General features: G+C 37.6%; 1 protein-coding gene across 1 annotated transcript; it reads right to left on the bottom strand.

Moving 5' to 3' along the window:
* Positions 1 to 291: 291 nt before the first annotated feature.
* Positions 292 to 17,333, bottom strand: LOC120635316. The gene is made up of 14 exons (XM_039906291.1): positions 17,087 to 17,333; positions 15,640 to 16,078; positions 14,817 to 14,967; positions 13,671 to 13,789; positions 11,502 to 13,166; positions 10,680 to 11,108; positions 10,284 to 10,475; positions 6,757 to 6,972; positions 5,984 to 6,126; positions 4,413 to 4,554; positions 3,785 to 3,976; positions 3,278 to 3,480; positions 2,277 to 2,426; positions 292 to 597 (listed from the first exon to the last, which is right to left on the bottom strand). The coding sequence occupies exons 1-14, from the start codon at positions 17,131 to 17,133 to the stop codon at positions 552 to 554; spliced, it is 4,134 nt and encodes a 1,377-aa protein (XP_039762225.1). The 5' UTR covers positions 17,134 to 17,333; the 3' UTR covers positions 292 to 551.
* Positions 17,334 to 17,699: the final 366 nt, after the last annotated feature.

Here is a 17,699-nt window from a genome sequence, read left to right as displayed (position 1 = left end):
TTTATTTTATCGAACCTGTTTATTTGAATTTTTGTAACATACTTTATCTATTTATTTAGTATCAAAATTTTAAAAACTATTTACCCTAAAAGAAATTAAAGATTGTTTACATTAAAAGAGAAGTTAGATAAAAATGGATTGTGGTTAGAAAATCTCAAACTTAGCCCAAAATTCTTTATCACCGATGTCATCGAAAATAAACCGTAAAATTGTATGTACAGTTTTGTAAAAAAGGACAGGAAATCTATTCTTAGGAGTTTTGTAAAAAACGGAATTAATGAAATAAATGAATTATTGAAAGTGTCTTTTATTTCTATTATTAATGTTAGCATAAAATCACTAGGTACATATTACGTATTCTCGGAAATAGTTTACTGTCGTCATTGTATACAATCAATTATTGTTTAGTCGAGTAAAAAAAATGTACTCATCTTATAATTAAAATTAAATCACAATAATAATTATGTCATATGGTAATGGAAATTAAAGAAAATTACAAATATTAATATCTAAGTAAGTGCATAATATTAATATTTACTTAATGTATGAAATTAAAACGCAATCCTGAACGGGTAGTTCCTATGTGTGTCGCCCATTCTGCAATAAAAAAAACACAATGTTAGCATATTTTTTTTAATTCCACTATATGTTAGCAAGGGATATCTATGGTAGCAGGCTAGCCTGTTAGGGGTATGTCTGTCACGTTAAACCCATAGATCGTACCGGAACGCTAAAGCGCTTGGCAACTATTTTGGTTGGCAGAGTAATTAGCTACGCCCGAAGCCTGAACCCTGAACGCGATATGGGTGCCAATTCTGTTGTACTTTAATATCTAAATGAAACTTATTTGAGAGGAGATATAACAAACATATTTGACGTAGGTGTTCTTAAGAGTGATCTCTCGATAACAGAAGTTCAGGTCTGTCGTTGAGATATTTTTGAGTAAATTCGCAATAAATTTATATCAATTTAATCTTTGTAAAACAAAACTTTAATATTTATAAAGAAAAGTGGATATAAATAATTAACTTACTCGAAACGGCAATAAATTAGTGATATGATCGTAGGAAAGTGCAGAAAACCTTTGTGGGGCTGAGTATATGCTTCGATAATATTAGATTTACCATTGTAGAAGTTTAAAGAATGTATAAAAACACATTTAATACATCGAGGTTACTATACTATTGATGAATTTCTTAATGACAAGGTTGCCTGGAAGCAAATCGCTCCGCTTTCATCTCACACATGTAAAATGATGTTGGAAAAGAGCAACTGCTGAGTTTTTTGCCGGCTTCTTCTCGGTGAAATCTGCCTTCCGAACCGGTGGTAGAATCACTACAAACAAACAGACTTGACGTTTTAAAAGTGTTTATATAAGGCCTACTTGAAATAAATTTATTTTAAATCAGAATTTAACAGGTTGTATCTGTTACATTCATATTATACTAGATATTATATAAATGGTTAAGTTTCGTTATCTAAGTAACTCAAGGTATGATGGGGATATAAGTCCAAAATAAATAAAGATATTATGGAGGGTAGAGGTAAGGAGAGTCATCTTATATGGGAGAAAAGTTGAAAAAGTGTCCAGTTGTATGCGCTAAATAACAGTTCAAAAATCCTCCACAATGGCGCTGGTGGATGCACAGGGTATGGTATGAATGTAGCAATCGTAGATGAATTGAAGTATGCCGAGTTAAAAAATTAATGTCATTATCGACTAAAGTAGTTAATTATTGAGAATTTCAACAACTTACGTTGTACAAAATATTGTGGTAAATATAACCTTACTTCCTTGTATCTCCATACTTCCGTGTTTATTTTTCAAGCCTACTCTAACAATATTTATATTTGGCGCTTCTTTTAAGAGTTACCCTGATGCAAATGTGGCGCCATCCTAATTTAATACATTTTGACGACACTTTTTCATATACACAGATGACTCTCCTTACCTCTACCCTCCATAAAAGATATGTAACGTTTGACGTCAGTCAGTAGGCCGACCACAAATTGAAATGAAAATAGACAAATCATCAAAGCCAAGCCATCATGTTGTCGTACTCTACATGCCATAAATGCCACCATTATGGTTTAGTACGTCAAGCCCGCCATTTTTTTTAAAAGCAATCAAAATATTTCGTTGTCTGTCTGGTTTTTTGTTTTCGTAGCCGCTATCGGTATATGCTAATAAAACAAAAAATAATAGCACCGATGTCAGGTGTATAAATCGTTAGAAGACTTGTTAAGCCACGCAAGATGAAGTTGATTGCGGTTACCCGGCGAAGATGAACATCCTCTTGTTGCGGTTGAGGGCGTTGAGCGCCGCCACGTGCGCCGCGTCGAGTGGTACCACCGCGCGCGCCTGCGCCAAGTGCGACGCGCTCGAGCACTTCACCACCACGCTGCGGCCCAGCGCGTGCTGGTAGCTGCCACACAACAGAGACGCTGACTTCGACTGCTGTCACTTTGCTCTTGTCTCCAATTGATTGCCGCCATTTTGTTATACGAATGCCTAAAGAACTATTAGTTCCAGAGACACTCGTATGTCACATGTGGCGCTTCAGATTAAAGAAGCTGTCATTTCGTCCGTGGCTAGCGGAGAATTTTAATACAATGTTATATTTTTAAAGTGCATATAATAATTTTTCGGAACCGACAGGATTTGAACCTGCGACTGAGCGCTTTATCCAATTAAGCTACGGCTCTCCTACCATCCATGCCGAAATTAGTATATGCCTTTCACATCAGTCTTATAGCGACTGTAGCGTCATCTAGTAGGAAACGTTGCAGTTATATGCACTTTAAATTTATAGCATTGATAATTCCTCCAAGTGTAGGTAAAAACACTAATAAAAATTATAAAAATTTTAATACATTTTCTACAGAGTTTATATTTCTTTGGAACAACACTTTTGAACTCTTGGAAGTTTATAAATGCCTGGTATTTGAAAATTATGCTTTTTTCAGGATAAAAATATACTGTAAATGAAATTTCATCAAAATCGACGCAATCATTTTTTAATATGTCACTTTCCGGTGCATAAAATAGTCCGTTGCTGCATGAAAGAAGGAAACCCCAACAAACTTTCGCATTTATAATATTAATAGGGTTACCAGGCAAGCAGCAGTTACTTTTGTACCGAATGTAAAAACGAATGCAAATGCAGCGTGTTTGTGTGTGTTAAAAAGTTTTATAGAAAATTAGTTATTATTTGCAAAGAGCTTCGTAGATAAAGTTCGAAAATACCTAGCAATCAGAAGCGTCCAGGAGTTATACCTGATTAGTAACTGGGCAGGCGTGATCCCTAGTCCAGCAGCCATGACCTTCACGAGGGGGTCATCTATGACCGGTGGCAGGCCACTGGTGAGTTCTGGTGGAGTTCCCTTGGAGCCCAGTACTCCGAAGCAGCTCAGCTTGATGTTCCGGGCTAAACAGAACTCTTCCAGACGCAGCTGGGTGAGGTAGGGGTGGCATTCCACCTGCGCACAATGTTATAGCCAATTTATACGAGTATATATCAATTGTTATTGCATGTTCTATGAATTTCTTTACAAGTTTATTGCACAGCTGAACTAAAGGTCTCTGCCAATGGCACGTTTTGCCCATAATCAACACGCTGGGCAGTCGGGTTGTTGTTCGCAGCAGACGCTCTCCGTTGCATTCCCTGAGTCGCCTCGTACGACACCCGAGGGAGGATAAGGAGAGGTGGTGACAACTGAATTATGATCCGCCGTCACCAAACGGCCTCCGGACACCAGCTAGTAGTAAAGGTAACTTACAAACCTGGTTCACAACAGGTTTGATCCACCCTTTGTCCATCACCCTCTCTATCTGCACCGAGTTGAAGTTGCTGAGGCCTCCCCTCTTCACGAGGCCCTTCTTGACTAGGCCCTCGATCCCGTACCAGGCCTCCAAGTAGTCGTGCTCCGAGTATTGGAGTACGTTGGCTATTTTGGGGAGGGGGTTCGGCCCTTCCTGGAACACAACATTTCATTTAAACTACGTGATTTTATTTAAACCCTTGAAATACGACCATAATATAAATAGGTGGTGAAGCTTCGGCCTTGAGAGGTTATATGTGGTTTTTCAATTAAAAATACTTGCTTTAACGTGGAAGGAAAACTGAGGATGTGTGACATGTTCTCAAAAGCGTGTGAGTTCTACCAATCCGCATTTGGCCAGCGTGGTGACCACGGTCTGAATCCTTCTTATTCTGAAACGAGACCAGTGCCCGGTTGTGGGCCGGTAGTGGGGTAACCATAGATATGTCGCCAATCATCATGGTCATGTATAACATCAATAGAAAATTAATGTCATATTCATCTGGAGAACTCTCAGGCATGCAGGTTTCCCTTACGATTTCTTCTGTCGACGTTGACATCAATCCCAAAAATAATTTGGATTAATTCACCTTGAAGGACATGGGGTTGTGTATGAGGTACAGGTCGAAGTAGTCCAGGCCCATGGCGTCCAGCGACTGGCGGCACGCCTTCTCCACCAGGTCGCGGCGGTGGAACGTGCTCCACAGCTTGTTGATGATGAACAGCTCGGAGCTGTAAGCAGCAACATGTTTTTTTTAATCATCTACAAGTTAGCCTTGTGATCAGTATTGATGCAGTATAAAACAAATAAATATACTATGATAATATACAAATCGCCATCTAGCCCCAAAATATGCGTAGCTTGTGTTATGGGTACCTACTAAGATAACTGACAAATAGTTCTATGAATAACATACATAAATACTTATAATATACATATAAACACCCAGACACTGAAAAATATTCATGTTCATCACACAAACATTTTCCAGTTGTGGGAATCGAACCCACGGCCTTGGACTCAGAAAGCAGGATCGCTGCAAACTGCACCGCGGGCTTACCTGTTAGGACAGTTGCAGTGTTAATATCTTTTATATCAACTCATATGGTCACGATCCCTCGCGACTTCGTCCGCATATAAGTCAACCTCAAAAGACTGTCGCGGACTTTTTTTAGAATTTTAAATTGGAAAAACCATGTAATAAAGATTTTATCGAAAATTTAATCGTTTATTCAGCGCACGCAGCGGAAGCTTTAAAAGGAAAAAAAACCCCGAAATTTAAATAGCCTTCCTTGATTATTGGGCTATCAAACACTGAAAGAATTTTTCGATTCGGACCAGTTGCTCCTTAGATCATCGCGTTCAAGTAAACAAACAAGTAAAGCTTTATGTATTATTATAATATACTAGCGGACCCCAGCGCCATCTGTCGGGCTGATTTCTGAATCTAAACCAACCTGGGTGCCACCCAAACGCATACCGAAAAATTCATTCAAATCGGTCCAGCCGTTTAGGAGGAGTTCAGTGACATACACACGCACACACAGACATATAAATATAAAGATATTTAGCTCTAAATATTTCTGTACCTTGACACTTTAGGTAGTACCCCAACCTGTTCTTAGTGGTATTCAGTGGCGTGCGCACGGTTTTTGACCAGGGTACGCATAAAGCAGGTATATCACATGGCGTAAAATGGAAAAATTTCCCTCCAATACGGGTTGTATAAAATAATTTGGGTATGCAGTGCTTTTGTGCATGTATGAAGTGCACGCCACTGGTAGTATTAGAGCTTTTAGTGACAGAACTTCATTCACATTTGACTTTGGCTGCAATCATACCTGGTGGTAAGTTATAAAGCAGCCTAAGATGGTAGCGGGCTAACCTGTCAGGGAGTATGGTACTCATACCCCTAATCGGGTTCTACGCGTCATCGTACCGGAACACTAAATCGCTTAGCGGCACGTCTTTGTCGGTAGTGTGGTAACTAGCCACGGCCAAAGCCTCCCACCAGACCAGACCAGAGAAAATTCAGAAATTATAAATTCCCAAATTGGCGCTGCCTTAAATTCATAGCGCTCACCGTTGCGCTTATGATGAAGGCTGTCTTTGTCTGTCAAATTACTATAAAAGAGGTCTCTGTACAAGCTGACGGCTCACCGGGTGACGGTGCCGTCCCGCATCTTGTCCCGCAGGGCGGAGCCCACCTCCCGCTCGTTGCCGTACACGTAGGCCGCGTCCACGGCGCGGTAGCCCAGATCCAGCGCCGCCGACACGACGGGCGCGATGAGCGCCGGCTCCAGCTACAACACAACATTGACTTCATGCTGGGTGGGTGTCATATACACAGAGGGTCTGTAACGACCGAGGTATACAGTACAATAACTTCAGAGCATTGATGGGGCTGCATCAAAAATGTTGGCGAAGAATCACGTTGATGACTTCTACGCAATCATGAGAAAATGATCTGCATCAATGATGATGCGCGGAAGCTCCAACAGTATTTTGAAAATACTAAGCAATAAATGGGGAAATCCCTTTCTGGAGCAACGGGTTGGTACACACACACACCGAGTGCTAAGGAGGGCACTTATCTTAGTCAGGAGATATGTTTGGCCAATTTGAATTCATAAAATAGTTAGTTAACGGTTTCAAGTTATGGAATTTTATCCGAAATAAACGTTATTGATATTACTATCGCCATGCTATATTTCTGCCTCAGCATTGTTGCAATACTGTGTTCCTGTCTGACGGGCGTGGTCGCCGGTGTCATCACAGAAGGGTACGCCTCAAATTGATGAAACAGGGTGGCATGTTGTAAATAAATAAATAAATATAAAAATATGTTGTCTTAGCCGGAGTTCTACAACTGACTGTTTGAACGAATACAAACCAGTATGTGACTCCCCGAAGCCCCACGGCTTCTAACTCACCATCGCAGTTCCGAGTGCTAGTACCGGCATCTTCCCGCCATCGCTAAGTTCAACGTACGTCATGTTGTCCAGCTCGCCGTACTTCTCTTTCGCACTCCTCAGCTCCTCTATCTTCCTTCTCAGTTCTTCTTCGCTCAGGCTCTTGGCTTCGGCGGCGTGTGGCTTAGACGCTTGCCGGCTGGGGTGGTCATCGCCACGGCACGGGGTCAACTTCCTCTGTAAGAAAATAAAACTGTAACTGGACGATTTCTTAGGCAAGGTGAGACTGGAGTAGTTTTTGACGACTTCCCTGGCGCAACGGAGAGTGCTGTGGATTTAAAAAGGATGTCGCGGTTTCGATTCCCGAATTTGCTTTGGCCTGGTCTGGTGGGAGGTTTTGGTCGTGGCTAGTTATTTATTTATTTATACTCTTTATTTGCACACAAATAAAAATACAGAAGAAGAATAAAAAAAAACAAAGACAGAAGAAGTATACAAAAGGCGGCCTTATCGCTTTGTAGCGATCTCTTCCAGGCAACCTTAGTTACCACCCTACCGACAAAGAAGTGCCGCTAAGCGATTTAGTGTTCCGGTGCGATGTCGCGTGGAAACCGATTAGGGTTATGACTTCCATACTGCCTAACAGGTTAGCCCGCTACCATATTATACTGCATCATTAGTTACCACCAGGTGAGATTGCAGTCAAGGGCAAACTTGTAGTGGAATAAAAAAAAGAGCCCGGTTATTTTCCATTGACAATGTTTACTTGATTGATTTATTACACGTAGTGGGTGATATGAAATATTCTTTATCAATGAAGGCCGACACTTATGAAGCGTTCATACATATATGTTTCTTAACTAATTTCGCTAAATTAAACATAAAGCTACGAGTATAAGGGTTCCAAACGTGCCCTGGTCTAAGAAAAGTTCACAACAAACTAAGTCGGTGGTATGTTTCTTTTCGCTTCACAATAAATTAATATTTCGCTATGCAGTTAGAGCAATTCACAACCAAGCTTATAATATAATTTTTCTATAACAAATTTGATGGGTAATTTGTGCTATAACCAAAATAGTAGTTTTAGAGAAACTAAAAATCACGCTTTTATAGATGAACTAAACTAAAAAGTAGGAATTAGTTTGGTGTTTTATACCAAGCGTCTTATCTAGTTTTTTTGAACCATTCATTGTTTTCAAAAAGGTCTTTGATTTTATTTAATTTACGTTGGATACTCAATATTCGTGTTAATATTTTTAAGGGGATGTCAACATTACAAAAACGAGATCTTATCATAATATTAAAGTGGTTTCGTTCGAGTGGTTATTTCAAAATCGGATTTATTTTCCTTTAAAGACACACATTTTCTCAATTAAGTAGGTAATAATAATGAAAATAACTTTAAAGTTTTGCAAAGCGAATAGAGTAATTGATATAGGAAATAAGATTTTTAGAAAATAAATTTATTATAACGCAGTTTCCATATTTGCATGTGAGATACAAAAATGGATTAAATGAAATGTTTCTTCCTAGAGAAACGCAAATTTTTAAAACTAGACCGGTTTTCACTTTAACATATTAAATAAACGGGGTTTGACATCAAATAGTGTTCGTTTGCGTTCGTTTGTATAGGCTTCAATGTAAGCGTCAAGAAAGGAAAAACATCGTGCATAAAGGTTTTAACATAAGCAAAATGTAGGCCCTGCAAGCCTACCTTACAGAGGTACATTTTACTAAATATATTTTTTATATATCACTCAATTTATTGCATCGGATGTTAGAAATTGTATAAATGTACTGACAAACCTTATATTATAAAATTAGTTTACTTACGAGTATCAGAATTAAAATTATTAGAACACTCAGTAACTTCATTATACAATTACTTTTAACTCTGATGACGGCGACACTCAACGTTCAAACCTATAATTCGTTTATACAATTTTTAAAGGTTACATTTCAATATTGTACTACCCTCATATATGTTTCGGTAACTGTTTTTAGTGCTCTGGCTTCTAGTCATTTTGATTCGGACTTCTGTGAGTATTTTATTTAATAACTAGCTGTTGCCCCCGATTTTGACTGTGTTTGGTTTGTTTTTAAAATATCTCATAAGAACAGTTTATTTGAGATGCGTTTCAAATCAATTTTGGTGCAGTTCTCCAGATTTTTTTAAGTAATTTTGTTACAACAATCGTGTGTAGTTTTTAAAAAGATTTTTTAATTAATTATATAATTCTAAATTTAACTGTTTCTTTAGGTAGTCCTTAAATTTATTGAATTCGCGATTACTCCAAATGTCCGATTGAAATGAATTTAAAACTACTTTCATCATCATTAAATCAACACATTATTGGCCCACTATAAGGCCGTAGTCCACCACGCTGGGCCAGTGCGGATTGGTGGACTTTACACACCTTTGAGAATATTATGAGGAACTCTCAGGTAAGCATGTAATCCTTCACCGTTGAAACAAGTGGTATTTTAATAATTGCTTGAAACCCACGTAACTTAGAAAAGTTAGAGGTGCGTGCTGGGATTCGAACTCCCTTCCCTAAAGTGCATTGTAGAAAAAACGTCACTAACAATAGAAATAAGTGTGTAACCTATACGGGCGATTGAAGTAAAACTTATATTATTATTTATTGATGAAAGAGTGAAATTTTCCCGGGACTCCGCCATTTCATTTAATATTCACTATTTCGTTTTATATTCTGTTAAAAAAATATTAATATCACTTTGACATTTTATAAATATTTTCATTTGTTAAATAGAATATTATTGAGAGTAGAAAATGGAAGGTTAGATCAGCACATGTCAATATAACCTTGTCATTGAATATTATAGCATGTCGCAATCTAATGAAAACGTATTAATATTTTATTTATTACAAAAGTAATTAATTATATCCCTAGAACAATATATTTTTAGTTGGTTCATTAATAAATAAATAATTACGTTGAAAGTTAAAAAAATATAAAAAAGTGATAAATAAACAAGTATATTTGGAGATTTATAAAAAAATTTTGCAAAAAATATTTTTTTGAAACTGTAGAATTTTTATTCATTTCGCTATTCACAATTGATCTGTTTGAAAATATTGGAAATAAATAATCCTAATTGATTATGATACTTGCCACTAGCTGGCGTGTAAGTTGAGTATATGACATATACTTACGACCGACGCAATTTTTTATTTTTAAATAGCGGAAACTACACAGACGTCTGACGTAAGCGTTACTTCCGTCAGAAATTTGAGTTTTGAAAATTGAAGTTTTACTTCAAAAACGGGTTCAATGCCATGAATACTGTCTCCCGATTGGATAAGTATTTCTTCAACGAGCATGCTGAGTCAGAGCTCGTCCGGGCAGTACTGCCGCTATTCTTGGTTCTGCCGCTAAGCAGCATTGGTGTGATGCCGGTGTCATTACCGGCACATGAGACTACCTACGCCTCAGGTTGACGGACACAGTTGCCGAACGTGGCAGGACTTGCATGAACTGCCTGCTGCCTATTTTCCACATTTGCTCAATTATGACGCCACTCACTTCGTACAGCGCGATCCTCTGAGACACGGAGCCCGCAACCGGCGAGTCCTTGCCGTACAGACGGGCGCGCGTGGCGGGCGCCAGCTCCACCGAGCTCATCCGCACCACTAGCTGGCGCACGCGGCCCCGCACGGCGTCTCCCAAGTCCAGCTCCGCGAGGGATTTCGCCCTTCGAATGTCGGAATCCAGCTCCTTCAAAATTAAATTATATTTTCATAATTCTCGTAGTGGAACTTCTTTAGAATCGTAGTTATTTGAAATTCGATCGAACTAAAATCGTAAATTTTTCACGGCCGTATGTGTGAAAATGTACTTAGCATTTCGGGCATGGTTTATAAATATAAATTATTTTAGGACATATTTAACTGTAAAATATCATAATAGGATAAAATGTACCTTTTTCCTCCTATACTCCTTCCATATTTCTAAACATGCCGCCTCATCGTCTTTCTTCGCAAACACTTCGTTGTTTTCACTGACCGCACTCGAAACTGTCCGTCGTATCTTATTTCCTTCATTTATACTGTTTTTATAAAGGTTTTTAGTTTTTAAAACACCCCTATTTGCAGTTTTATTAACTTCTTTAAATTCCATGTCATGTGCATTGTTAGTAGTTTCAGTCTTATTTTCTTCACGTACTTTCACGTACGTCGAAACTAGTCCAATAGTTTCGACTTTATCATTTATTTCGTTTTGGTTAGCATCGTTCTTTAAAATCTCATTAACTATTATGGGTTTATCATTAACGATAATGCCTTGATTAGTCGCTTTTATAATTTTTATATCAAGCACGTCTGTTTTTGATGATGTGTCAGAATCACCTTTCTGGGAAAGCAAAACATTTTTTTATGATAATTTATAATAAAGTTTTTTAAAAGTTTTCTTTTCAATATTAAAGTTGTTAAGGACTTTACGAAGTTACCTTACTAAGATAACGTTTCGGTATTAGATACATCATGGGTCGTCATTACGGATAAGTATTTTTTTATTCCTTTAAATCATCTACCTAATCGGTTTATATCATTAACTAACACCCCTGAGATTAATTTGTATCCTGATAATTTAAAGCTAAGTCAACGGTTTTGTTGTAGACTCTGTTTGTAGGATAGGGTAAGCTAACACTATTATGATTGTCACGCCCAGTTAAACTTCATTCACAATTAAAACATGCTGCCAAAGCCATACCGGCATGACATAGTCAAATTCTTTCAAACTTACATCAAAAATAGCTATTTTCGATATCACGGAGACGCCTTTCGGTACGTCATCAATTTCCTTCTTAACTGTCTTATAGTCCTTTGAATCCAGCCTTCTTATAACTCTGTCAACTTTTCCCTTCAACATGATAATGTCTTCTTCCTCTTTTTCTTCTATATTGGTATTGATGGCGGGCGGGTCTTCCAATATACCATTCTTCTGGAGCTTTTCCGGTACATTATGTATGTTCTCGGATACTTTGTTGTGTACTACAGTATCGATTTCTTTACTTTCTCCTGTAGTCGTTATTATTGACTCATTACTAACAATTATTGGGTTGCTGTTTTCAATGATATTAGATGTCTCATTATTCTTCCAATTTTCTTTTTCAATCGGTAATAGAATTGTATCTGCATTTTTATTGTGATATTTTCTTGAACTGCCAGATGAGTCTACTGTCTTTATTGGGCTTTGTATAGTTGTGTTATTGTTTTTTATATCTGATGCATTTAAACCGTGTTTGTTTTCCGATAAACGTGAACCATTTACAGATTTACTGTCATTGCATGAAGTTATATAAAATTGATTTGTTTTATAGTTTGCAGGATTTTCAAGTGACAGCACTTCTGCTTTGGATACAATGGGCTCATCAAAAATTACATTTTGAGTGTGATGTTTTACATCGTTACTGTTTTTTATTGTCAAAGAAGATCCTGTGTGTTCTGTGTTCATTTTATTATCAACGTTAGCTTCCGTTAAATGTCTATTATCTTGTTTGGTATGTTTCTCTGATTGAAGGAAAACTGTAGAAGATCTTACGTTATGTGTCACAACATTATATGATTGAGGTTTTTCATCTTTTTTATCATTAGTCTGGTCTGTTTTGTCAGTTGAGATTTTGCTCGATATCTTTTCAATAGCATTTACCCTAGTTGGGTGTTTGTTTAAAACTGTGGAGTTTATTTTTGATTCCATAGTCTCCTTAGAGTTGAATGCAACTGGAATTTTGCACTTTGCAGTGTCTTTAATATTGCTATTATTGTTTTTACCTGGTTTTAATACAAAATTTTCAGTTGGAGAAATTTTACTTAGTTCTTTGGTTTCCATGAATGTGGAAGTATTTTCGTTTTGGACTGTAGGAGTGTCAACAGTACTTAATAACTCAAAATTGCTTTTTGAGTTAGCGTTTGGTTTCATTCCAGCAGTAGTTTCGTCTGTTGTGCTACCATTTATAATATTTTCGACGTTCGATTTTAAAGCTTTTTCTTTTGCTATTGCTACAGGAATCTTACCTTTAAAATCTTCTGTATTGGCTCTCTTCAGCGAGTGTTTTCGATTACTTGGTGGTGGTATTTCAATTTCCTGCTCACTTTTACGTTTCAGTAATGGTATTTTACTTTTAGTCTTCTCTATACTAATCGGTTCGACATTATTTTCGTCGTAATTATGTATTATTTCTTCAAACTTAGATTCTAGTTTTATTGGGTTACTAATTTTTTCGGGTGATGGGACGTTGTTGAAAGCCTCATTTTCTATGATCTCTTCGTATATTTTATCAAATTCATCATCCACTTTAGGGGACTCCACTTTTTGAGTTTTATTGTTTTGCACCGAATCAAGGTTTTGTTGTGGATGGTTTTGTATATCTTTTATTCTCGGTATAGATACATTCAATTTTTGCGCCGGCTGAACATAAAATGAAAAAAAAAAAACTTAGTTTTAAAATGCTTACCCATTGGTGGACTATTTAACTAGTGGACATGGTATAATTTTACGTAATATATGATTTTTAGTCTAAGAAAAATGGTTTCGAATTGGAAAAATCTATTTGTGTTGAATAGTCCATCTATCGAGGAAGGCCAAAAGGCTGTATAGACTATATTATATAATGCTATGAGCAATAGGAGCAGATTATCAATTAAAAATGTTGCAAAAACTGGGACAAAATTATTTCTACAAAATATTCCTTTACGTGCGATGCGGAAACGGTTAAAGTTACGCCAAAATGTATGGACGAGAAGAGACGGAATTGTTCCCCTTTAAATGTTCTAAATAAAGTTCGTGACAGCATATGGCTATCTTTAAAGGTCTAATACGAGTATTTAGTCGCGGAGATCTGCTAGTATCTTGTCAGATAATAGCGTAATGTGTGGTCAATGCCAGAAAGCTTTAAGCAATTAAAAAACGTACCTCAGGTTCTTTTTCTTTACGTACTGCTTGTTTTTCTTTCTTTATTTTCTCAACAACTTGCTTTAACCTTAGTTTCGGTATTTTGGTTTGGATTTTCTTTGTATCATTTTGGTCTCCTCCTGAAAAATAAATGATAAGTTCAAAAGAATTTATTTTTACGATAACTTCAAAAAGTTGGTTGATGATAGGAGCGGGTTCGCTTGTTCCGCGTATGGTATGGAACTGTGGATTTTCATAAATGGAATGTTATCAACATTATCAGCATCAATTCCACCAATTAATGTTTACTGCCGGTCATAGGTCTCTTAAAGGGAGCTCCAAATCCCTGGTACCGGGCCGCTTGTCCCTAGCGGCTCCCAGCGACTTGATAACTTCTGTCCATCTCGTTGCGGACCGACTAACGCTGCGATTACCTGTGCGAGGTCACCTTTCCAGCAGCTTGGGACCCCAACGTGCATCGGTTCTCATATCTATGTGCCCCGCCCATTGCTCTGCGGCTCCAACCTATGTCGGTAAATCTAGTTCTTCTACGGATCTCCTCATTTCTGATTTGATCACGCAGTGTAGTCCTAACATAGCTCTCTCCATGGCCCGCTTAGTATCTATCCTATGAGGCCAATAGTAAGCAACCACGTTTTAGAAACGTAAGTCATTACTGTTCGCAGACTGAGATGCTTACTTCGCTCAGTAATCATAAGCAAATGGAAGATCCCGAAACACTTCCTGGCCATTCGAGCTAGATTCGGCGGTTCACCTTTTCCTTGAAATTAGACTACTAACTATTTCGGGGAGTAAGGGGGACTAGTTCAGATAGTCTCCCTAAGTGTCAGCCTCACCTGCCCGTGGTGTACCCTGCCGACTTCCCAACGAAGCTCTGACGACCGAGCAATGACGGTATAGCCATTCCTTTCAGTTGGTCCAAAATCAACTAACCGGTAACGGGCTGCAACGTTATAGGTGTGCACATGCCAAGCGTGGTTATTATTGGCATAACCTTGTAAGAGTACAAATATAACGTAGTCTGAGTTATTTATCAGCCTAAAAACTATGTCTAACAAAAATCACGTCAACTAATTTTTCTATTGCTGCGTAATCGAAGGACATTTATTGTAAGAAGTAATGGATATCATTATTCCAAAATGTTACCTTGAGTTTTTTTAATATCATTTTTCTCGTATGTATGCTTGTCTATTGTTATCGGTACCGCTAGAACTTCACCACGTATTTTAGTGTTTACTTCATTAGAACTGCAAGTCTCTGGGACACTTAACGTCCTGTTCTGGATCTTCGATTCATCCTGGAGAGTAAAATGTCTATTTAAATCAAGTTAGAAAAACCCGTAAACCAGATAGCCCTTAACATACCATATCAGCCAGAGAATAGAGTCTGAGCCATGACCACGTACATGTGCTTTTTGTGTGTTGCGAGGTTACAGCAAACTTTAAATACTCACCTTGCTTATTCATTCAAAAGTTAAGTTGTTTAGACTTAAATATCGAAGTCTGGTTTTCGGGTTGGGTTGATCAATATGTAGTCAATCCACAATAGCTGTACCTCAATGCCCTTTTTTATAATAATTTCGCAAAAATCTTTGAGCTTTCTAGTAATAGTACAATTGAATGTTAGTTGTATTAAAAGGAAAAGCTTATTAAAAATTACATTTCATTTTATCTCAAGCCTTATTAGACTCACAAGAGCTGGGAATAATGTCTTTTGATGATAAAAGAGTCTTTGTAATACAGATTGAATACCAAAGCCTTCAATGAGTTAACATTAAATTGATTTCTATTAGTTTATTCTTAAATGGAAAAAGGATTTCAGTAAGACACAGAATCGTTAAAGAAAAAGGTATTTTAATTTAAAAAGGAATCAAATTTCATTTCTTACAGCTGTACTGAAACGTTTGCACTTGAGTAAAACCCGTTTCCCCGGGAGTACTTTGCTTCTTAAACAAATGCTTGAACCTTACCGAGATGTCTTCAGAGACGACCACCTTCTGCAACTTCACGTCTCCCTTCGTCAACGTCGATTCTTCTTTAGTCACTGTTATAACTGGGGAATAAACAGCGTTTTCTTCTGATTTTAAAATGATAACATCGTGATCTTTCTTATCACTTAAACCAAAATTATCTTTATATTTTACATCTGGTGTATTATCATCTTCTTTACTATCTATTACTTTATTAGTTACAATATCTTCTTCTTCTTTCCCTTCTGATAATGTATCTACGTCTCCTTTTATATAAATTTGTTGTGGTTCTTCATCGTATGTATTTGGTTCAGGGGTGTTCTCCCATTCGGGTTTAGAGAACGTGGTTTCGGTAGCACTTCTGATTTTCTGTACTCTTGGTACTTGAGACTCTATTCTTGTTGAAATCGTTTCGTGTTCCGACATCGTAATTTTAGGTCTGTAAAAAGACTAGCTATTATTATCTATTAGCTTCGACTGAGAGATAATATTTCAATAACATTTTAGCATTAAAGGTGGTGGTTTAATGAGTCCGACATGGGGTTAGTCCGAGGGATGGTGGTTCGAATTCCATTGTTTTTTCTGTCGTTCATAACCACCTGCTGCCCGCGACTTTGTCTACATTCGTTTTTGTTTTTAAAGCATATTTAAAGTTGTGTATTCTTGTAAAAAATAATCGGGTGAAGTTTTTTAAGAACACTTTTTCGGGTTCCGCTTTTGGGTTGTGTCTGTGCTGACTAAATTTGGTTATTATTATCTTTTTCTTCTACATTTTTTGTGTTTCGCAATTCTCAACAATCTCTAGGATATACAAAAAACACTACTAAAGATTATAATTAATCCACTCCTCCGCTTGCGGGGCTTTTGAGCACACAAGCAACCAGCGGTCAGGGCTCTAGAGTGAGGAACAGTCAAAATACCCGCCGTTTCAAGGACTACTGCCTTCTGTATCCGACCCTTGATCCAACAACCGAGCGGCAGCTTCATAAGTTGGTCGAAGCTTTTCGCGAGAAGACCATTGACTAAAAAGACACATAGCGGTAATCTCGTGAGCAAGGTCCAAGTATTTCGATACTTGTTCCTTTTTAAGTTTCACCAGATTATCGTCAACAGTAATGTCAACAATTATTGCACGGGTTTATTAGCTGTAATATACCTGACAGTGATAATTATTCGATCCCAGTAAGGCAATTTTAATATCCTATTCCAGGTTCACCGAATTCTTTTTTTTATTTCTCATTTTATCTGTATCTTGTAGGTTTGACATTATCTGTCCTGTCACTATTTTCAAGAACTGACGCCGGGTCGTACCTATATTAAGACATCTCAAAATCGATAAACCATACCGGAGAGCAAGTTGTTGATGGATTATCCTAACTACTTGATTATGTATATATGTATCTTTGTATTCTTATTATTATTATTATTATTAATAAGAAGTACTTACATGTCGACGAAGAACTTCAACAAGCTGCTGTGTCCGATACCTGCCATATATCGCGTCGCTATCGCGTGATAAGATACTCGATTATGTGATAACGCGTCAAACGCAGCGACCGCGCATTACAGCGTAATGGGCCCAGCTACGGTGAATGTGGGCATAACTTGGATGGGTTACAGTTTTGTTTTGAAGTACATTAGCTTTCCTAACTGCTCCGTTGTTAGATACTAGATAATATCTAGATATATTAGAGGCAGTGGCGTGCACAGGGTCTTCGGCCAAGGTATGCATAAAGCAGATATATATCATAAAATTTAAATATTCCCCTCTAATACGAGCTATATAAAATTATTTGGGTATGCAGTGCTTTTGTGCATGTATGAAGTGCACGCCACTGATTAGAGGTACGATTTCCCAGTCAATACATCCTAGTCAGCCTCGAGATATGAAGACTGAGTCATTTACTTTTACTGTTTTAAGGGATGATGCAGTCCCAATTGGCAATGCGCTAACCTGTTAGAGGTATGGCAGTTATACTATGAAAATACCTACACAGATCGCCATCTAGCCCAAAAGTAAGCGCAGCTTGTGTTATGGATGACTGATGAATGTTTTTATG

This window comes from Pararge aegeria, chromosome 26, assembly GCF_905163445.1.
Source record: "Pararge aegeria chromosome 26, ilParAegt1.1, whole genome shotgun sequence".
NCBI lineage: Eukaryota > Metazoa > Arthropoda > Insecta > Lepidoptera > Nymphalidae > Pararge > Pararge aegeria.
Note: the sequence above shows the minus strand (reverse complement) of the source record. Positions and strands in the feature narration are given on the sequence as shown.

Bases quoted from the DNA above. Each gene is read 5' to 3' on its own strand.
- LOC120635316 (XM_039906291.1), bottom strand. From the start codon at position 17,133: ATGGCAGGTATCGGACACAGCAGCTTGTTGAAGTTCTTCGTCGACAT. The intron at 13,790-14,816 runs GTAACATTTTGG...TTTATTTTTCAG, and splicing joins TGATATTAAAAAAACTCAAG to GAGGAGACCAAAATGATACA. The intron at 4,555-5,983 runs GTGAGCCGTCAG...TGCTGCTTACAG, and splicing joins CGGGACGGCACCGTCACCCG to CTCCGAGCTGTTCATCATCA.